At 42.8% G+C, this 22559-nt stretch overlaps 1 protein-coding gene across 1 annotated transcript in view; it reads left to right on the top strand.

Moving 5' to 3' along the window:
* The first annotated feature begins 3424 nt into the window (after positions 1-3424).
* The window catches only part of snap25a (synaptosome associated protein 25a), a 35554-nt gene continuing 16419 nt past the window's right edge, over positions 3425-22559 (top strand). The window contains exons 1-3 of the mRNA XM_085770101.1: positions 3425-3649; positions 19666-19809; positions 21554-21595. Coding sequence (XP_085626227.1) covers positions 19738-19809; positions 21554-21595 — 114 coding nt within the window. The 5' untranslated portion in view covers positions 3425-3649; positions 19666-19737. The remainder of the gene's footprint in view (positions 3650-19665; positions 19810-21553; positions 21596-22559) is intronic.

Genomic DNA, 22559 nt, shown 5'->3' with positions numbered 1-22559 from the left:
AAGAGATGGACCCTTTAGTCTAGTTTCACTTCTTAATGTGATTGATGTTCAAGGATGTTGGAAACTTGTCTTTGAGACTTTCCACCACATCAACAGGACTGCATCACATCATTTTTGATGATTCATCAGCTGCACATTCAAACTGGGTATCTCCTGTTCTGTCACTAAGGTGATCTACTGGATTCAGGTCTGGAGACTGAGGAGGTCACTGAAGTTCACGGATGTCAGTGTCACGTTCATGAAATCGGTTCTACAGGACTTTAACTTTGTAACATGGAGCCTTGACCTGCCAGAAGCAGCCATCAGGAGATGGTTAAACGGTGGCCATGGGAGGATGTATATGGTCAGATCTCATCTGTCCAGTGTTGGTCAGTCTGTGTCCACTGCAGGCTCAGGTTTCAGTTCTTGGTGACAGGAAGTAGAACTTGACTTACCCGTGACCTGTGAGCTCCAACCAGTCTGTTTTGGCTCTATTCTGAGTAAAACCTCTACAGACCATTGTGAGTGAAAACCATCAGCAGTTTCAGAAACACACAAACCAGCCTGACACCAACAATAATGCAACAGTCCAAATCACATTTTATCCCCAGTCGGAGTTCTGCAGCCATATGATTGGCCCATTGGATAACTGCATGAATAAACAGGTGAACCTGTGTTCCTGTGTATGGTGATTGTACATGTAAGCTTTTTCTCCTGGTAATGCCTTGTCGTGCATAACAATTAGGTAGCCCACACGGTGTTATATTAGACCCAATTTACCCCATTCATGAATATTTTACCTTATCTAAACCTGTCATGTTCACCCTGAAATCCACCGTCATTGCCCATGATTAGTACAGTTATAATAGCACTCTCTCTTAACAGAAACATAAAATAATTATAATATTTATATATTGCAGCTACCCATGCAGCTGGTTCAAGGACCCAAAGGAGCCCATGGACCTCAATTTCAGAAACCCTTTCTACTCTAGCCTGATCATGCTTGGTTTCTTCTGCCTCCCTTCAAAGAGAAGCACAATTCTCCACTTCCATCTATTTCTAATTTGGTTTGTTATACTCCTCTAATATTGTTTTAGAGGAGAGTGAATGAATGAAGGACCTGTAGATTAATTCTCCTCACTTTCCCCCCACACACACAGGTCTGATCACAACGAGAATTCAATACACACACACACACATATGCTTTCCCCACAGACATACATGGAGTGCACACACACACACACGCTCACACTCTCTTTTCTTCTCCTCTGGCTTCCCTCACCAAATGGATTTTTCATGCAGAGTTATCATTATCATTAATTTAGGAGACAGGTTCGCTTCAGAGCAATTGAAGACACATTTGTTACGGTGCCAAGCAGAGGCAGCTGCTGGAGGAGAAGAGAGAGGGGACATTCCCACGATGCAGAGAGCACACATGACCCAGTGTGGACGTGCTGAGAGGACATCAATCGATCCCATTTTAGATGTTTCAGAAAGGAACAGCGTTCTGCATGAGGTCAGGCTGTCTGTCTGTCTGTTCTGAATAAGCCGGAGGGAAAATGTGAGGAATGATGTGTGTTTTGCTGATATGTGGGTCTACAGTATAAAGCCAATTTCAACATTGTTTATGACACTGAGCCACACACAAATCTTGATTTTAAAAGGTTTATGCCCAAACGAGAAGGAAAACCATAAGGGATACGGCTGCTAATATTATCTATGATATTCTATCATCAAATCACATGTATTAATCCAGCTCTCAATACTTTTAATAAATATATACTTTGATTAAAGAGACACTGCAAACTAGTACTTTTAATCAATGACAGAACTTGTATGAGCTAAATATCACCGTCTGTATTCTACATCTACTCTTGGAAGTATCTGTACTTCACAAAAGGCCTGTGTGGGTTTTCTTCAGGTGCTCTGGCTTTCTCCCACAATCTAAACACATGCCCATTAGCTTAATTGGTGACTCTAGACTGGCAACCTGTCCAGGGTGTACCCCTCCCTCACCCAGTGTAAACTGGGATTGCCTCCAGCCCCCATGACTTTGTAAGGATTAGCTGTAAAGCTAATGAATGAGTGACTGGACAACAGGCTCAGTTTCTGTTCACCTTAGTCTAGAATCTTAAAAAATGTCCTTTAAGGTCATTAGGGAATTGGAATACAAGATCCATGCTGTATGATTTCCTTCAAGCTACTGTGTTTTATAGGTACCACTACAGTCAGATTGATGCTTCAAAAGGCAAGAACGAGCCTTTCCCTTTCCCAGTTCTGAGCAGTGTTACATATTCTCTATACTGGAGCAATAAATACCTCCAGGTTTACTCTGTTAACTTGATATAACCCAAAGAGTTAATTTTAAACATTCAAGCCCAGTAACAAAAATGTGAACATTGATACAGATTTTTTTAGGGTAGGCTATATAAGAGCATGATGCAATCGTGGATGCGTGTTATTGTCTTCCAATTGTATATATAATAATATGTGTAGGTATAGAATATGTTACCTTTTTTATATGTGGTATTTTATTGTTGCTGTCTTTTTTATAGGATGCCCTTTAACAGCTGCAGGCAGAGGGACTACCAATGAAAATTAGCCTTGTAGCTAACTTGGGTACATTTACATTTGCTTTTACAACACTGTCCCTTTTCAAATAAACTAAAACACAATAAATAAATAACAACTATGATACTGAAGCGCATAAAGAAACCAGATTTCAGCTGAGGGACTCTGCCTCACAATTACTTTTCAATCTACACTTTATTATGTCAGTTTATATTGTGCTTTAGTTGTTCATGTTCCCAAACAATGAATCAAATTACCCAATATCCATCACCACACCAGTCCTTTGGGTCCTGCTGGGAGGTCTGAAGTTCGATGACAGTTGACCACTTTGCCTGATTAGTAATCCATCCTTGGTTTCCACAGACACTGTCACATCACTGGGTGAACTATGATGATCCATACTAGTGGAAAACCTCAGTGACTAGGCTTTTATTTCAGTGTCTCCATTGAGCTGAATGGGAGACCACAGACGTGCCACTACGGGCACTTTTTTTCTGCTGCATCATGAACTGCTAAATAACTATACTGTGAAGAAGGTGTGTTTAAAGTAGTGCCAAATGTTTCGTTTTATAATGAGCCTGACCCAGCAGACTTAGCCTGTTTTAATGTAGCCTGTCCAAAACTATCATGAATAATATACATTATACAGGTCCAAATGTGGCTGAACATCCAGTCTGTATGTAAACTACCCACTAGGCCCTTGGTGGCATGTGAAACACACACACACACACACACACACACAACAGCAGCATTTCAACAACATCTAAAATATTCAGTTGTTGTGTTGCCATCCGTGCAGCTGCCCACTATAACAAAGACTTTTTGAAGTCTCTCTCTCTCTCTTTCCCTCTCTCTCTCTCTCTCTCTGACAGATATCTATTAAAAGCTGCTGCTGCTGACGTCAAAAGTGTCCGCCATCTTTGACGAGAGCTGCACCGCTTTACCCCCATTGAAGAAGAAGTGAGGAGGACTCAGCCGACGCGCAGTGCCTTTGCAGCATCGCACTCATATACAGAGACAGACTGGTATCGGTTGCTGTTGATATACGCAGACATTTCCTCCCATACTACTGACTGCGGGGCACCGACAACAGGCACAGGTAAGACCGGAGGAGCTTTCCTTCTTCGTTTTTTACCACTTCTATTTCTCGCTTCTTATTCTTTCCACAGATTGAAGCAGCAGCAGATGTTTGGTTATTTTGTGAAACCTTAGCGGCAGATGTGTGTTTTCTCTCTCAGATTTTTTTTTTTTTTTGATGCAGTCGCCCCGTTAGATGCTTTTGAATCTCGTCTCGTTTGGGATCTTTTTCTCAGCTGGGTAAAGGATGGAAGGAAGGATGTAGTGGAGGCGATGTGTGACCTCCCGGGTGATGAATGTGAAACGCGCTGTGGACTGAGAGGACGGATGCGCTGCGCTATAATGCGTATGTTCAATGTGGGCGTTTTCGGTGGTTTCAGCACCGTGGACAGCGGCAGAGAGGGGGAAACAACACAGAGGAGGTGATCCGCGATCACACACCGCATTGTGTGTTTGTTTGTGTTTTTAAAACCATAGTCCTTCCATCTGTTTTAGAAGGCTTAAGTCTCGTACAAAGCAGAGTCGTGGCTGAGTGAGAGCCTCATCTCCTCCGAGCCGCAGCAGCAGCAGCAGCAGCAGCAAGTAGACTGCTGATGTCGCAGCAACACGGTGAAACATGCATCAGTCTGCCGCTCACATGTCAGCCAGAGAGGGGGGGTTGGCGGGGGGAAATAACCTTAACAAAAACAGCATCATTGTTGATTTGAGATCAGATAGAGGGGATGTCATGTTAATAGTAAACTGCGCCATGGTGAGGTTGGTCGGTGGGAGGAGGGAAGCTGATATAAACAGGAGGGAGGGGGAGTGGAGGGGGGGGTGAAGCATGAAGCATGATCCAGCTCCATCAATGCGCCTCTGCCTTTTATTTTATTATTTTATTATTTTATTTTTTTACGCAGTAGCTCTAACTACATCACGAGCGGCTGAGTCCCGAGTCACATCCGTGTTGGAGGCACGAAGACATCCCGGTGATGTGAAGGTGGGCGGGGTGAGGGGGGGTTTACAGGCGTGAGACGGGGGTGAAGAGCGCCGGGGAGGACCGCGGTGAAACCCGCACTATGACACCCAACCCCCCCTCACCTCCCCTCCCCGCCCCCACTCCTCTCCTCCTCCTCCTCCTCCTCCTCCTCCTCCTCTTCCTCAGCATCCCCATCCATCCAGCCGTCTCCGTAGCGACGCGCATAACTGTCAATGAGCTCCGCACGCGCTGTATAGCCTATATGTCGACGCGCATTGGAGGCACAATGACTGAGCTCTCCTCCCCGAGCTGGATTCATGATGCAGGGCATTAGAAGCAACACACACACACACACACACACACACACACACACACACACACCACAATATGAAGCGCGTTTAAAGAGTATTGTGTTGCTTCCAAATGTGAGATCATTAGCTGTGTGTTATTAAAAAGTGTGAGTAGTCCAGGCTGAGGGTGAAGTGGTCAGTATCTTGCAGGTGACAAACACAATAGTCAGTGTGTGTGTGTGGGTTTTTTGTGCGATGGATTGACGCCCTGTGCTGCCTGCATGTCACGCATGGCGCACATTGCCATGGTTCTGCTGTGAGCGGTGTCCGAGCCTCCTGATTTCACACATAGAGACTTGATTGTTGGTCATCTGGGGGTTTTTTTTTGACGATGCGGCAGATCAGATGCTGAAGTCATGTTGATCTCTGGCGCATCTGGAATTGTTTTATAGCACCACATGGGGCGGTGGGACTGGCTGCCTGCATGGCCGATGGTCACTGACAGATGCCTTCACTCGAAGGGCTGATTGAATGTCTGCCACATCGCTGGGAATCTTGTAATGGGCACAGCATGAATAGATTATTAAATTTAACCGCAAGATGCTTTCAGATGGCGTCCCTTAGTGGGTCTGTGATGATTTAATGACCTTAATAGAAGGAGGTTTTTTTTTATTTCAAAGGCAGAAGCAAACAGAGGTATAAGCTCATGTAGAAGAAAGGAAGCCCCTGCAGTGTTTGGGCACTGACAGCTGCGTGTTCATGACAATGGCAGATTATAGCCTACAGCACATAGAGAGCAAAGACGAGCCCCCAAAGGATGCTCCAGTTGCCATGACCGCTATACCATATCGCATTATGCGGCTCGCACTGTTTGGACTGCAGAGAGAGAGAGAGAGAGAGAGGGAGAGACAGGGAGGGGGTGGAGGTGGTGGTGGGAGGGGGTGTCAGGCCTGTGCTGCACACACTTTGAAAAGAGGGCTGCTCTTGTGGATAAATGGTGACTCACAACACCATCACCAGCCACTGATTGTTTCTCAGAAACACCCTGGCTGTTGTTCATTTGATGGAGGAGGTGGGAGGGTGGTGGTGGTGGTGGTGTTGGTGGGGGGGCACTTTCATACACGCGTCTGTATTGTGCTGTTCTGAAATGGAGCTAAAGCCCCAACGTGATCGATGCTGGTGAAGACTCGGGCCGGCTGGCTGCGCATTGCGTGGTTTTGGTGCAGGTATATTTTGTTTCTCACAGACTCAGGCTCACAGCTCCCGAATAAAGTCCAAAGAGCTTTTATGGTTTGAGATGTATTAAACAGGCCCAAACATTCTCCTCATGTCTGCCCATGTGCGAGCCGCTGTTGTTCACATTGTCCTCATGCTACAGTCACGTAAAGTCTCATTTTGATCTTACATGGAATCTGACATATCTGATTGTCTGAGGATCCTCCAAATGAGCTTCACTAACAATATGAGACAGTGTTAATAGTGGATTGTTGCATTTTTCACAATAGCACCTGTATTTTGAAGAGAAGGTGCTTGTGCGTCACGTGGTGGATACATATTTGTTTCATTCAACAAATGAATGACATCCCATCAAGGACAGGTGCAGCATCACAAACGCAGTTTAGGTTCTGACACTGTATCCCGCTTGAGGAACAGATAGAGGAACATTTATACTTCTTAACTCAAGGGCATTTATAGAGTGCCCTTGAGCAAAAGAAGTAGGCCCCCGCTCCCTCCTTAGAATCGTGGTCTGGATTGCGGATGTGAGCTGAAAGCCTACTGCAGTTGTTTCCCTCAGTTCAGGATTTAGCTGCATGACAAACAAAATCCTCCTCATGGATTCAGCAGAGCTTGTTATGCTGCTGTCGCATTGAGCAACTCCGAGACGTCCTGAAAGATTCCCTGTGCCGGTCAAATACGCTGCTCTTTGTCTCCTTTCTCTGAAAAGTGAAGCCTGTTGTGGGCCAGAGGAGACTGACCTCTCTGTCTGAGGTTACAACATGACACACCGTGAATGGTGGTTGTTTACTTTCCAGGATATTTTATTTTGCACAGAGCAATGACACTGTGTCCTAGCAAAGACAATTATATAATCAAAAACTTATTTTCATTTCAAGTCTACTTCATGGTTTTAACTGTGAAAGGAAATGGTTGTTAGACTCAGAGATGATAAGATAATGTTTCACAAAGGTCAAAAAAAGAATGTTAAATAGAGATAAAGTGAAATAGATGTTAACGTTAATCAACACTGCATCTTTAAAGGTAATGTGAGGCATTTTGGGAAGTGGGATTCTTGTCATACCAAGTGTTAATGTAGTGTTAAGAAGATGGAAACCACTATTTAGATAATTAACCTGAGGTAACAACCACCAACCAGTTACCCGAAAGAGTGAAAACAGGGAAACAAACCAACCAGCACCTCTAGTTCACAGACCATTTGATAATTCATGGTTCAGTTTTAATAAAGATTAAACAAATGAGATATAATGAGTTGATTTAATGAGCTTTAAAGGTGCTAGTAGGTAGCTTCTTTGACATTGGACAGTGCTGGTTGCCCTGTTTCCTGCTAAGGTAAGCTAAGCTAAGCTAAGTTGCTAATAAGCGTAAAGCCCTGGGAGTGGTATCAGTCTCCTCATTTAACCCTAAGTAAGAAAGTGAATAAAGAAATGTCCCATTTCCCAAAAGTGCTGCAAAAGAAACAGGAGGGGGGGAGAAGAGGAGTGTTTTCTTGCTAGTGAGTGTGACCTACTTGACAGCAATAGCTAAGCAGCAGTAAAAATGGCAAGTCAGGCTGAAAGGCAGTGTTGAGAGGTTTGTTGTTTTTTTTTAGTGTCCAGTCAGCCCACATGGGACGACCTCTCACTTTCTCGGAGGCACTCTGCATGTAAACAAAAACAGAGAAACAAAATGGCCGCTCCCGAGGCCTGGAGACCGTGGCAGTGCAGAGAGAAAACGCAGCGGCGCATTTCTGCTCTCACCAAACCACACCATAAAAACTATCACTGCATCACGAGGCTAATTTCCTGCCTTTTAGCAGAGAGATGCGTGTCGGCTTTGTTTTCATTCAGCTATGCAGCATTTTCAGAATGTGAGATTTCGTCCTTCAGAAATGATCTTGTGTGTTTACTGAAACTAGTCAGACTTTGCATGGTGGCTAAAAAGTTATTAATAGAAATAGGTTGCTGATAGAAACAGTGCACCTGTCATCGATCTTTTCATGCTCACACAAAAGCCTGACTTCTCTAAATTTAGTTTTATTCATCTTACTGCACTCACTCTTGCTTTTTGAAGATTTTTTTCTGGGAACTGAAAATCAAAAGCAATCCTCCATGATTTTACCTTTTAAAGTCACATTTAGAGACAGCCACTAGTGGGGCTGATCCACCACACTGTCAGGCACTGTCCTCGTTCTGCCATCTGTCCTCTCTCCCACTCTCCCAGGGTTAGATTATTATTCTTTTGATTCATGAAATGAATTTTTGGGAGAGAAAGTGATTAGAAAGAGTGAGGTGGAGGGACAGAAGATGGAAACACAGAACTGCCAGAGTGAATAAATGCCAGGTTCATTCATTTGAGGGAAGTATGCGTCCTCCCTATGAAAAAAATCTGCATAATTATCTCATATATAGATCATTGCTGCCACTAGAGTGATCCAGAATAAATATTGAAAGCCATATGAAGTAGCTTCACTAACATATGTCCAAAAGTAAACTCTGGGTCTCAGATTTTGTTATGGCAAGCTGATCTATACAATTACTTATGTGTGTGTGTGCACATGTTCCACCTGCATCAGTTTCACATTGATCTGTAGCTTCACTCATATCATTTTCAGCTGCAGCATTAGCCGCAGCTTCAGTAGTCTTGTATTGTAAGCCTTGCTTGCACAACTAAAGATTCAATTTCCAGAATAAAAGCATATATAGACAACTTATCTCTGCATCAGTGGAGCATAAAGTCATCACTTTATCTGCTCGGGGCAACATGAATACGCCCTCTGTGCTCCACATTACATGGGTCAGGTTTGTGTGCTCAGGTGCGAGGACAATATGACCGTGTATCAGTCTTCTGCAAACACGGCTCAGTGTGGAGACAGTTGTAATTCAAGGATCAGTGGAATCGGTGTGGTGGTGGATGTGGTTTTTTTGGTGATATTGTTGCTGTAGGTCTGTCGGTTGGGCTGGGTAATTTATGATGCTGCAGTGCAGCTGGCCAGAGTTGCTGGTGCAGGTCAGCCTCTGCATCTGCAATGCTTTTACAGAAACCTTTAACAGACTGTAATGTGTATGTGTTATGTGTCAGAGAATGTTTGATTTCTCTCTCTATCAAACTGAACACATGCACTGTGCGTTTTAGGGAAAAATGGCATGCATGGTATGAGGAGCTCCCTCAGGTTTGACTTAGTAGTAATGCATTTGTTTTCAGCTACGCAGTCTACCTGTTATCACTGTTTCTCATGTTTCACAGTTGATATGAACATATTTTTTTCATGCTGGCTAGAGTGAATCCACACTGTGCTAACATTAATATCCACACTGTGTAGATAATGTCTTAAGGGTATCAGTAGTATTGATTTTTTTTTTTTTTTGGAGGTCAACATTGCAGCGTTTACCGAACAGAATACTGAATAGAAATATGACAGTACTCTACTGATACTCCACTGCTGTGATAGTACACTGAATATCCTGGGGTTAAATGGTAAATGCAATGCAATTATAGAAAGCTTTTCTCGTCTTAACAGCCACTCAAAGTGCTTTACAGCACTCGTCTATACATAGAACTTCTATCTAACATATGCATTAATGGTGTATCATTGGGGGCAGCTTATAGAGTTCTGTTACTTGTGGAAAAGACACTACGACACAGAGGCTGAAGGAGCTGGGGATCAAACTGCCAACCCTCCCATCAGTGGACAAAACCTGCTCCTCCTCCTCCTGGGCCCTGTTCTGGATCATTCTCAGACTTGGAACCAAACAATTAACTGAATATTCAGCATTGATCTTTTTTTGCTGAGTATGAATCTTCATTAAAAATATGAGATAAAGATACTGACAAAAAAAATCAAAAAGAGGTTGATTGCTAATTTGATATTTTGTGTATTCTGTTAGAAGTTGTGTCTCATCCACTGAGTGCAACTAATTGCTTTTTAATGTCTTTATTTCTATGGAGTGACCTGGGTACTAGGGGTCCATGACCATGAAAGTAGATTAGACACATTGAGGTTTTTTAAAAAACCTTAATGTGTCCTGTTGAACTGGGGTTCACTAATTGGTCTTTTTTTATGTCACTAGCTTCAAGTGGACAAATATGCTCCATGTTAAAAAAGCTGTGACCACGGCAGTAATGAAAATCATTAATATTCATCAGGGCTTAACAGTTCCTGTTGCATCACTAAAACATCAGGAATTGCACCTTTCAATTCTGCAAATTCCTTGAACGTCCCCTGCTCTGAGACTACTCAGATATAAAAAGGGACATCTGCTGCGTCTTTCACCCGAGGAGCCTTCACATCTCTCTCCCCTGACTTTTATTACGCTGTAAAACACGAGAGGTTGTTGCCTCCAATTCCAGCCCAGGCTGTGGCGGGCCTGCACAGAAATTGCTTGGTTGATTGATCTGATGTTCATCTGCACCAACAACCCCCCCGCCCCGCCCCACCCTGCCTCATCTGAACCCCCCTCACAACAACACTGTCATGTTTTACATGTCAGATCTCTCCACGGGCGTCTAGCAGCCACAACGTCATAGCTACACGCTAATAACTGTGGCTGTGGGTGCTCCCATGTGTGGACACATAATGAGATCCCTCTCATAGAGAAATCACAAAGGTGATTGATTGTGTGCAGGGGGGCTGGGAGCGCTGTGGTGCGCTGTGCCCAGGGCCGTTAAAGGTGATGATAATTCCAGGGGCCCAGCGCCCAGTAGGGCCCACAAAAACCCCAGTAGTCTAATCTTTGTACTGAATTATTCTGCATAAGGGTTAGGGTTACTAATACTCATAGTAAATTAGCATCAAAACAAAGTTAATAAAATGTGATAATACATACGTAGTCTAAGAAAAAAAGTGGAAAAGTCAGGGGGCTGGGGCCCACTTTAGTATTCTTTCAGGGGGCCCAGAATTCCTTGCAACGGCCCTGGCTGTGCCTACTGAATTGAACCTGAACCTTTTTTCATTCTACTCCTTCGTCCTTGTTGGTGTGAGCTTTCTGCTCCTCTCATCTTCCTCCAGTAGCTGCAGATAAACACGTCAGTCTGCAGCTACGGAGATGCTCTTGTCTTCTCCACCCATGTGTTGTCCTTTCCTGCTCCGCTCTCCACTTGTTCCCGAGGAGCAGGAGCTGGCTGATAAGGAGCCATGCAGCCCAGCCCCAGTGAGGAGAGCGGGACAGAGGGGGTAAATCAACACACTTGCCCTTGTCTTCACCCTCAGACTATCTGCTCTCGTTTAGCAAATGCGGCCGCAGCGCCTCCTCCAAGAGACAATAAATGGGATGATGACATTGTTTACGGCAGTTTTCACATTAACATACACACAGGTCATTGCGTGGCTATCCCTCAAGCTGTTTAGAGCGAGTGGTCACTTTGGAAAGAGAGTGTTTATGAGAGTAGGTGTGTGACTAGAATACCAAATGAGTAACCGCTGCCCGTCAACATCTCTTCGTGTAATTTGGGGCCAACACTTCCAGAAAGCTGTAAACTGTAACAGCACCCCAGAACGACTCTCACTCCCCATAATAATTAGAAACTAATAAATCCAAGCACCAACTTGACTGTCAGCAGCTCCTTAAACACTTTTAAAACCACAACACTCAGTTCCAGCAGTAATTTCCCAAAGTAACATCCTTTGTCTGCTTTTCTCTACTGTAAATAGCTCAGCAAAGTGCCGTGGGCATGGATCAGATATGTCTTGTTGGGTTTAAATGTATGTTGTATAACATGCCTTGTGGGAAATTGTGAACAGATTATGTTTGAATGTTAGTATTTCTGTACATAGAGAAGACAGTAAAAGGGATTTTCACCAACCCAGTAGTTATTGGCTTATATGGTGAACGAAAGTCATACATAAGGGAATATATCAATACATTCCTATATTCTAACACTGTTATTGCTGCTGGGTGTAAAACAGACTGCTTTGGCATTTCCTCCCATTTCCCAGAGTTGATGATATTCTAACTAAACATCACTAATAAGATAACGTTTCAGGCCAATGTTCTTATTCTGTATTCACACTGTCAGGACAACGTGGTCTGCAGCCTCACAGCAAGGACTCTACGCTGCTGCTCAGCCTGAGCCGCTTCCTACAGTTTAAATGGAGTCATTGTAAAAGACATTAAAAATGTCCATTACTCTAACCAGGTAGCAGCTATTATTTCTCAGTTGCTGTAACTCAGTTATGCAGATTTTAAGATTTGTGTGCAAATGGTATGTGATTCCATAGTCGTCAGTGTAAACAGTGGTCGAGTTTTTAAATATCGTTTTGTCTGTTGGTGCAAAATCCTATTCAGTTTTTAGAATGAATGAATATTCAGATACAAAAAAACTAGAGCTATTTTTGTAATTAATATTTTCTAAACTCTCAGTTCAAAGGAACACCTGCAAATAATCAAAATGTATTAAAGTACTGTCTACACAACCATATGTTTGCTTTAAAGGAATAGTTCAGCATTTTGGCAAATTTGCATTAATTGTCATAATCTCTATAGTCATAGCAGTAGGTTCATTACCTTTATTTGTCTTAAATATAGGTGTGCTAACATGGTCACAGTAACAGTGCTAACCTCCTGATTTTTAGCAGACCAGTGTATCATTTGTGTAACTTTGAAGCTACGTTGCTAGTTTGGCTAACACGACTAAAAGTGGCCAAAAAAAATAAAAAATCAAATACTTCCTGACTAATGTTGCACTAATCAACCAGTTTACACCCTGAACTCTTCAACCTTCTTTTCCTTCTGTATCTCACTTTCACTTTGTCTCTGTAAAGTGACAGCACGGGAGGTTTATAAGCACTATCCTCTGAGACAGTTAGCTCACACTGTTATGATCCTTCAGCCCAAGCTCTGTAGCCACGTGTTCTCAAGATGTAAATGGTTACACTGGGGCCAGATGAATAAGTGATGGGGGTTCTGGACTCCTCAGGTCAATAATGCAGGGCAGGCCGCTGGGATGTCGCTTCAGCACTTAATGCTAGCTCCCCTGTGGAGAGAGAGCTGCAGCTGCTGTAGTGACACTTGGGCTTGTTGAGTAATCTTGCTGGTATTATTCAGACTTCCTGTGGTTCCTAGAAGTGTAGCATCATCTTTTCATCACAGTTGTCATGTTTTTAAAAACATCCAAACAAAAAAGACTTTTAGATACATGAAGTTTAAAGGTGTTGAATTATTTATTGTTGCTGAAAATTGTACAGCATTAGATCTTTTTACAGTAAAAGTGTAACTATAGGTAAAGCTATGCCAGTAAAAGGAACGCCCACTTGATCCATTTCTGTTGAGTGCTTTTGTTACAGTCCTCTGTAAGGAGCGATAACAGTCATACCAAATGAAGGACTATCCTCCACAATTAAGTCACTTTACGTAACAAGATGTGTTTATACTGGGGTAATTCATATCAGTCTTTCATCTGTTACTGTGCTAACTGCAGCAACATGGCTAATTCTAATCAGCCAAGACTGAACACCACTTTAACTTTAGTGGTTGAACACAGTGTTAATGTTGATCAAGTCACTATCATGAACTGAGGAAGTAGAAAGCAAGCAAAATATGTACAGTAAATCCTTCTCAGCTTGAGAGCTATTTTTAAACTCACCTGTATCAATCACATCAATGCGCTGTGTGACATACAATGCTACAGTTCCATCAAAGACACATTAAAATGTAGAAGATCTCAAAGAAAAAAAAAAGTGTGATAGGGAGCGCATGAAACTGAAACTGGAAAGCAAACAAAATGGCAGCCAACAACACACATTCACACACAAGAGACAGAGAAAAAAGAAACACATCTAACTCAATATGCATGAAACAGAGAAAAACAAAGATCTATTGTGTCTTTCTCAACAAAGCTCTGCAGTATCTCGCCCACATAACAGTTCTGTCTCATATCAATATGTTGGTCAGACTAAAATAGGCCTGATGTAGCACTGATGGAACAATATTCACAGTTCTAGAACCATCTAATCCATTTATTCATAGAAAGTCATGTGTTTTAACTCTGGATCATATATTGTATCACAATACAGTATTTAGCAACATCAATGTGAGATTCAGTCAGATATTTATGGATACAGGTTAGCTGGTGGTCGCAGGTGTTGCACAATTCAAGTTTTACAGCGGAAAAGCCAAGATGAGGAGATGAGAGTTATTAGAGGCGATAGAGAGGAAAAGAAATGAGGGAGTGTTGAGGTGGAGCAGCTGGTGGGGGGCTGGTAATATTCTCCAGGTAGAACGTGATTGGACAGGGTATGAAATATGCTATCTATCCTTCAGGAGGGAGTGTGTGTGGGGGGAATGGAAATAAGGGCATCTTCGTATCTTCGGTTATTGTTCCCATGGTGGTTACACCAAGGTGTCACTCCTGCGGTAGTAAACTGGATGGATGGATGGATGGATGGATGGATGGATGGATGGATGGATGGATGGATGGATGGATGATGGATGGATGGATGGATGGATGGATGGATGGATGGATGGATGGATGGATGGATGGATGGATGGATGTTCTGCTAAACATTCATTTTTGCCACAGAGTGTAATACAATACATAAATTCAAGTATCCATGTTTTATTGCTCAACCAATTATTCTCAATACTGCTGATGGATGTGCAGCGTTCAGCCTTTTTTCCAGTAATTGCCTTGAAACCTGTGCTAAATACCATGCAGGTTATATATCACAGCACCTTTTCTAGTGCCATAAATTAAATCACGCTGCTAATCTGCAAACCTCACCCTGCCACAGTCCTCGCTGCAACATGGATGTAATAAAGTGTGTGTATATGCCTGCATGTACAGGGCAGGAGGTAGGTAGATGGGTTTGTGTGTTTAGTGCACTCTACTGCAGCCTAGTTGTGTGATTTTAATAACTTTGAGCATTTTTTTTTCCTTTGAGCTTTCCTGTTCCCGTTCTTTATTACCTTCCTGTTTAATTCAGGACAGAAGGTCACGGTGCTTACCATATCCTGCCATAAATGTCAGCATCAGAGTAACGCACAATGACAAGGTGACAGAAACTCAGGGGCAAAGGGTATGTGGGTGTGTGTGTGTGTGTGTGTGTCAACACGCAGCGTCAGCGACACACAAAGGTGGAGTTGTTTCAAATAAATCCAAGGAGATGTGCAGGATACCGTGTTGATTTCCGTCACATTTTCCCCAAATCACACATGTTAACGGATGGAACTAGGACTCTTTGAGGCAGCTGTGTGCCAGATGTTTGGTGATGTTACACTGTGTTAATTACCTAAAGGTTTCAGTCGGTGTCTGTAGTATTCCTTACACTGACAGATGGAGAGCAATATGCACCGGATTACTGTAGCCTGATTACAAAATAAATTGCCATTGCTATTGAAGATTAGAGATGTAGTTTCATCAGCAAAGGAATTATTTGAGTGGGCAGTGGTCTTCCAGTTTGTTGCACATCACATTGGAGTAATTGTACAAACTTTCATCTGTTGCAGCCTTAGTGAGTTAAACAGGTTATATCAGGTGTTGGTGATGAATATGGTATGAGAGAACCTTGAGTCTTGATTTGTCCAGTCAGAAGTTTATTATCCTCACCCAAACGGCTGACAGACAGCAGGACTTTCCACATGTGATAAAAAATTAAGTATTTCTGAGATGAGCCGCCCAACATTTAATCAGATGGGAATCTCCAGACAAATGAGTTTCCTTTGAGACGGAGCGTTTCACAGCTGACAGGATACTCATCACTCAAAGGTCACCATAGTTTGGTAACTGACTCTTAAAGGCATTTATTTAACTCTTTAATGTGATCTGAGTCTGTTCTGTCTCAGGATCAGTGTGTGAATACCATGTTACTGTTTTACAGGGTTAGTCATTATCAGTGTTGAAACAGTTGATCTAAAGAAATGGTCAGAATTGGTCCAATCCCTCATCTCGTACCTTTTGGGTGATGATCAGCCAGAGCTAACAAGCTCAGGTGCCTATTGATGATTTTTTTAGTTTTTTTCCATTGACACCAACAGTTGAATTAGTGAGAGAACTTTGAAATAGGTTGTGATTGTGCACTGCGCTTTCTGTCAGTGCATAGAAATAGTTCACATGAACAAATTTACTGGAGAGACAATTCATACAACTTTATCACAGCTCCAGCTTTACAGTAGATATCATATACTTGACAAAATTAACAAATGGACAGATTTTCAACTGCTTTGCATTTACTTCAAAATACAGGCGTAGTGAATTAAAAAATAGTTGTATAAATAATAGATAAAAAAAACAACTAAGTAGTATCTATGAATCCCAGAAATCAATTCAAATCAAATTGTCAACAATGCTCTGTTGAATGTTATCATAAATATAATCTGACCACAATATCATGTTACACAGATAAATGCATTGATTACAAAAACATTTGCTGACATAACAGCTACTCCACCAGTATTGCATCTAACCTCTTGGTGAACCCGGTCCAGTGCTGAGGCAGGCAGTGCTGAGGCCAGCTAAGATGTGAAATGTGAAGCTTGTAATTGAGACGTATAAAGTAAAAGGTCAGCGCGGCCTGGTAAAACTTAATTGCCTGAATTCGGTTACGTAAGCGGACAGGCAGGCGACGATGCCCCCTCTTCCTTCAGTGACTCTTTCTGAAGTGTTTTCAGCTCGGTTCAGACATTCAGCTCTGTGCAGTCCAGTCTGAGGTTTATGTAACCCAACATGGCCGCTGCTTTTGTGAAGCCATCGCAGGAGGGGAGAGAAGAGAGAGGGAAGAGAGAGAGGGAGCGGGATCAGGGCGCGGAGAGATCGAATAAATACGATGCATAAATATAAATGTTTCTGATGCAACATACAAATTGTATCTGCAAACTCGCTGAAGGATCTATATAAACTTCCCTCTAGCAGCCCTGCAGTCAGTTCAGGACTTAACGACACAGCCAATCGATCTACACACGTAAACACGACTGAATGCGTCCACAGAGTTGAATGCAGGAGGATCTATATCACCACCCAGTGAGGCTTTAATGATTCAGCCCATGACGTGCTGTGTGATACTGCCTCATATGCTGCGTGTGATTGTGTGCGGGCCAGCAGATGTTGTTGTGAAGGTATCCGGGCAGACGAGCGGATGGAGCAGACAACAGAGGGGACATGGGGACCTTGGAGGCAGAATGTCATCCAGATTGATGGCTCAGTCACCAGGATGAGACACGTCCAGGTGGACGAAGCCGTCTGTCCCACACCGAGCGCAGACTCTTTCCCTGTACTCCATCAGTGTTTACCTGACATCTTGCTGAAGAATCGGATTAGTTTCCACCTCTAATATTTTCTGCTGGTGGTGGTGATGGAGAGTAACGTCACTGTGGTTGACTGTTGTATGAGTTTAATACTTTTCAGTGACAAGACATATGTGTTGTTTGTTGGAAGCAGTGCATTTCATAAGGCCATGCTGAGGAAAGCTGTCTGTTACCTGTTTTCCTCCCACAATGCCGTGCTGTTGTTAACTCCCACTCTTGCACTCTAGACGGTGGAGATCCAAGAGGGTTGTGACAAAGTCAAGATGTCTTCACGCCCACCACCACTGCTAAATTAGGCTGGAGGGGGCAGAAACAAGCTGTAAACACAGCACTGACTGTGGCTTTATCAAGTTGACAAGGTTCACATTTACTCGTATAACAGATACACAACACGTGGAAAATATGCAGCTGAAAGAGTTTCTAGTTTGGTCCGCCTGAATTTATTATATGAATGAATGAATGAATGAATGACTTTTATTATTGTGTCATGCATAGTTCTGTATGCCCAGCCTGCATGGGCTTATAAGACACCAAGAAAACAGACCGGATCCAGAGCGCATCATCAGCACAGAAATAAGAAAACAAACAGGTTCAAAACCATTATCTGAAAAAAAGAAAAGAAAAGGAAAACAATGCCAAGGTTCAAGAGAAATCATCAAAAATTAATTAAACAAATTTTCCTGTCTTCTTTTCCAGGCTTGAGAAACAAAACTAGCAGTTTTAAACACACTGAAATTAAACAACCACTCCATGTTATAAGTGATGCCTTTTGCATACATTAGAACCCCAAAATAGCCCACTTTGAGTCCAATGTGGTGTGTATTTTTTGTACAAATCCTATTAAACCTAAAGGTCCAAAGAGCAGAGATAAAACAACAGAGACATTCCTGATACAGCTTGTTGATCAAGTGATCAGTGGTGAAAATGTTGCATTTCCCTTTCAAATGTGAATCCAATGATGACTAACAATCATATTCACTTTAGATATCTAAGTCGCAGATGTTTGTCTTTCCTGACGGGGAGCCAGAAGACATTTGAAGTCGGTTCCTGTGGTTTCATCTGCAGAGCCAAGAGCCATGACCCTCAGAAACAAGAGAGTTGTAAAGCTGCAGTTTGGTGTTGATTCTGAGTGGGATTTGTGGTGCTATATATATATTCATTCAATTTAGTATCAATATCAAAAATATCTCTTCATGAAGCTTTATTTATACACATAGTCCTTTTAGCTCCCTGAAGATAGTCATGAAACATATGCTGCTCCCTCCTTCCAACCCATCATTCATCATTACGTCCCCCTGGGCTCTAAAAGTCATTATTTTAACAGGAGCGCCTCTCAGCCATAAATAGGGAATTCATTTTGATTCGTATAAAGTTTAAATAATTTGTCAAGTTAAACTCGGACGGTAGTTTGTGAGGATGTCTCGTAGCCACATCCACTGATGATGTCTAACTCATCTGACACATGACAAATTGTTTCAACTTCATCTTTAGTGTTCGCCCCCAGTAATCCTATACTTCTGCAAATGCCCCCACTGTTTGTTTGTCTGGTGATACCAGAGTCTCATGACCCGCGGAGGGTATAGGAAAGGATGGCAGAGCTACGGGGCTAACAGGCTGTTTGTGTCTCTCTGTGGCTAATCCTCCCAAATCCCAGTCAACCCTGTGTGTCTGAGACCGGCATTCCTCCGCAAACATCGGCCGCCTTTTCCCTTCCCATTCACATCCTAATCCTCCATTATACCGCCCGCAACAGCAGCACAGAGACTTGGGAGACAGCAGTTCCCAAATGGCCAACCCCCTTGGTTTCATTTGTTTTATTGTATGACTTATAAATATGATCCAATTTCATTTGGTATTTTTGTTGCATGCCACGCTTTCTTATTATCATGTTTTTTGCAGAATTTGTTTCACATTTCGAGCCACATCTTGACAGGACACGCGCCTGATGACGGACGCTACGTAACCCTACAAAGATAAACAGGAGTGAATTGCTTTTGAATTAGTCTGAGTTTGTCTTGAATAAGTCATAAAGCAATTAACAACCCTAAGTAAGCCTTTGTGGCTAATCCTTTAAATTTTTCCGTCAACACTGGGCCGTCGCAGCCTCCACTCAAATGCCGCCTTTGGTGCTTCTCTGTAATCCCCCACTTACTGCTACCAACTGTTCAGAGAAGCTTCAGAGCGAGGAGCATTCATGTCGCCTGTGATGTTGCGGGAGTGAAACATGCATGTGACTGATCGCCTGTACCTGTTTGTTCTTTGATACAACAGCGGTCGCTCATCAAAATCATCCGAGCCATCCTGACGGTGTCGCCTTGTGTTTTTGTCTCTCTTCCAGCCCTCCCCGGATTCCCACTAGGATCTTTTCTTCCTTGTTGGAGACCTTCTCCACCCCCCACATCCAGCAGCCATGGCAGATGACGCGGACATGCGCAATGAGTTGTCAGACATGCAGCAACGTGCTGACCAGCTCGCCGATGAGGTGAGAGCGGCTCGCTCGCTGCAACACCATGCTTTGACTTATGACGGCATACAGACATGACGGCATGCGCACATACTGACTCACAGAGACCTGATCTGAGTTCAGCCAGACTTATTTGAAGAAGTTGAATGAAGAACATACAGAGTAATAAATAAACAACATTTTAGCAAAAACACCATTTTTTATAAATCAATTTTCTAAAGCTAAACATTATTTTAAGAAAATAAAAGCCTCAGCCACAATAATAGGAGGGATGTTTTATACTATAACCTGGAAATGATTTTGAATCAGTTACAGATCCTCTAATAATTCATAACAATAGAAATGATACAGCACCATGTTATTGTGAGCTCTGGGCTGTGTGCATGGTAACATCTTGAGTATGTGTGTTTATGTGTGTATATCTGATTTGTGTGTAAATGTACAAAATGGACTGTGCAAGTGTATCTGCGTTCATGTGTAGGAATGTGCATGTGTGTGTGTATTTTTGTGTATTTGTGAGTGTGTGTGTGTGTCTTCCTGAGAAGTCAGACAGAGAGAGCGAGAGAGAGAGGGAGAGACAGTCTCACTCCTGGCCCGGAGCAGATCGGCCCACACCCCTCCAGCTTCACATATGACTCACACTGGCACAGCTGAGCAGAATATTAAACACTCACGCACACATGCGTGAACACGGGGCATGCACAAAATGGCGGTGTCAGAATAACAGTTTTTGCCTCTGTTTCACCGAATAACACGAGCTCTCTGATCCACGGAGAGGACGGCAGCATCAAATGCTCCTGTCAGAGCAAAGACAAGCTCTTATTCAGCAGTGGGACTGTGTTACTGAGGATCGACTTCAGATGACAACTGTGAAACTAAAAGATGGGAGAAATTAGGAAAGAGACGAGATGAGCTGAAAAAGGGCGAAAGAAAGAAGAACGGCTACATCAAAAATGGCCGTTCAGTCTGAAGCCTGAGCCCAGTTTGATTCCTTAACCACCCCAACCCCCTCTTTCTCCAACCCCCACTGCTCCAGCCTCGCCTCGCTGTGCTCACAGCAAGCACAGCGAGGCGAGGCTGTGTCATTGTGAGAAGGACGAGATATCACAGAGCTGCGTCCCTGCCGAGCGGCTCCAACCAGCAAGCCCTGCTCTGCAGCCTCATGCTTGTTAGAGAGGGAATTGAAACGTACAGCTACATATCTATCAGCGCACAGACTAATAATAGACATCCAGCAGTCAGGGAGGAGGGGATGCAGAGGGGGGAATCAAACAAGGCTTTTTTTTTAGTGTAATTATTTTTATTGGCAAAGCTGCTGCGTTCTAAAGTAAATCTCTGCTGAGTTAGAAGATCTCAAACGTGTCAAACAGCACTTCAACTTGAGCTCACAGTGATTATTCAGTCGACTCCTAACGTGCAAATGAACTTCTTAGGAATTAAACTCGTCGCCGCTACTTTCAAATTTCCCGTCACAAGGTCGAACATCTTCAGTAGTCAAAGTGCAGACGGTCCGTCTCTGTGAGTTCACGTTGAGTTCATGTCGATAAACGTCAGATATTGATCCTGTCTGTGTCCTGCTGATTGTTCAGATTGACTCCGCTTTGTTGCGATACATTCTCGCTTATGCTCAATTCAGTGAGCATACACACAAACAGACACACAAACGCACATGATTGTGAAGGTTTATGGGCTTTATCATATCATTGTTTGGTGATGGCTGTGTCTCTGAGGGAAACTAATCATATCTTTTATTTGTCCACAGTCACTGGAGAGCACTCGTCGTATGCTGCAGCTGGTGGAAGAGGTAAGAAAAGCCCATAATACTCTGACTCATGGCTCCGCCTTGGTGTAAAACTTTCATCATTTACTGTTTGTCATCATCAAGACAAAATATATCACACAAGACAAGACAAGAATAGAAAATAAATGTCATGACACTGAAAGTCGTCATCTCTGATACATTTAGGGCAAAGTTCTTCTGCACAGGACAAACTGGTTCAGTGGTTATTCTATCAAAAAGAAAGAATTTACTTAGCAAGGGTTTAATCAGGGAGTTAAGGACAAACAGCAGCGTGTTGAGTTCTTGAGCGTGAACATTACAGCTATGAGGATATTTAATCTAGTTACTGTCTCCTAATGTTGTTACTGCTCTGGACATTTTCATTTCATTTCACTCTGACACTGAATTATGATTAACAACAAATGTCGACATTTTGTGCATCATAGTTGGTATTTTAAAGGAATTCTTACATGTAGAGACAGGAGTCTTTGCAATTTACAAATTATGATAAATTATTTAGGCTTTCTTCAACAATCTTTTTTTTTTTTAAGTCCACATTATAGCCTGTTTTCAACAAAGGACACCACAGCATTAACTGTTTGATAGAGGAGCAGAATACAACACTGAAGCAGCACACATGAAGCATGCAAGAGGAGACAGTGCTGTAGTGTGTCCTACAGGACCAGAGCAGACTGGTACAGTGAGGACAATAAGAGTCTCCTTGTTTTACCTCCAGACACATGGTACCAACCAGTTCTCTGTGAACATGTAATAACTTTGGAAAGAATGAGACATCTCTTCTCAGAACATTAAGATGAATACACACTAAGGTCAGTAGTTTGGGAGATACATTTAAATGAAGTGAAGTTAAGCTCCAGCCAGGAAACCATTAGCAAGTATGAGGACTGGAAGCCTCTCACCTTCTCTATCCTTAAGTTGATACAAATATACCTACCAGCACATTTTAAATCTCAGTGATTAACACAGC

The sequence above is a fragment of the Trachurus japonicus genome, chromosome 24, assembly GCF_045865225.1.
Source record: "Trachurus japonicus isolate A0001 chromosome 24, Traja_1.0".
Classification (NCBI taxonomy): domain Eukaryota; kingdom Metazoa; phylum Chordata; class Actinopteri; order Carangiformes; family Carangidae; genus Trachurus; species Trachurus japonicus.
This window is presented reverse-complemented; position numbering and strand designations above follow the sequence as displayed.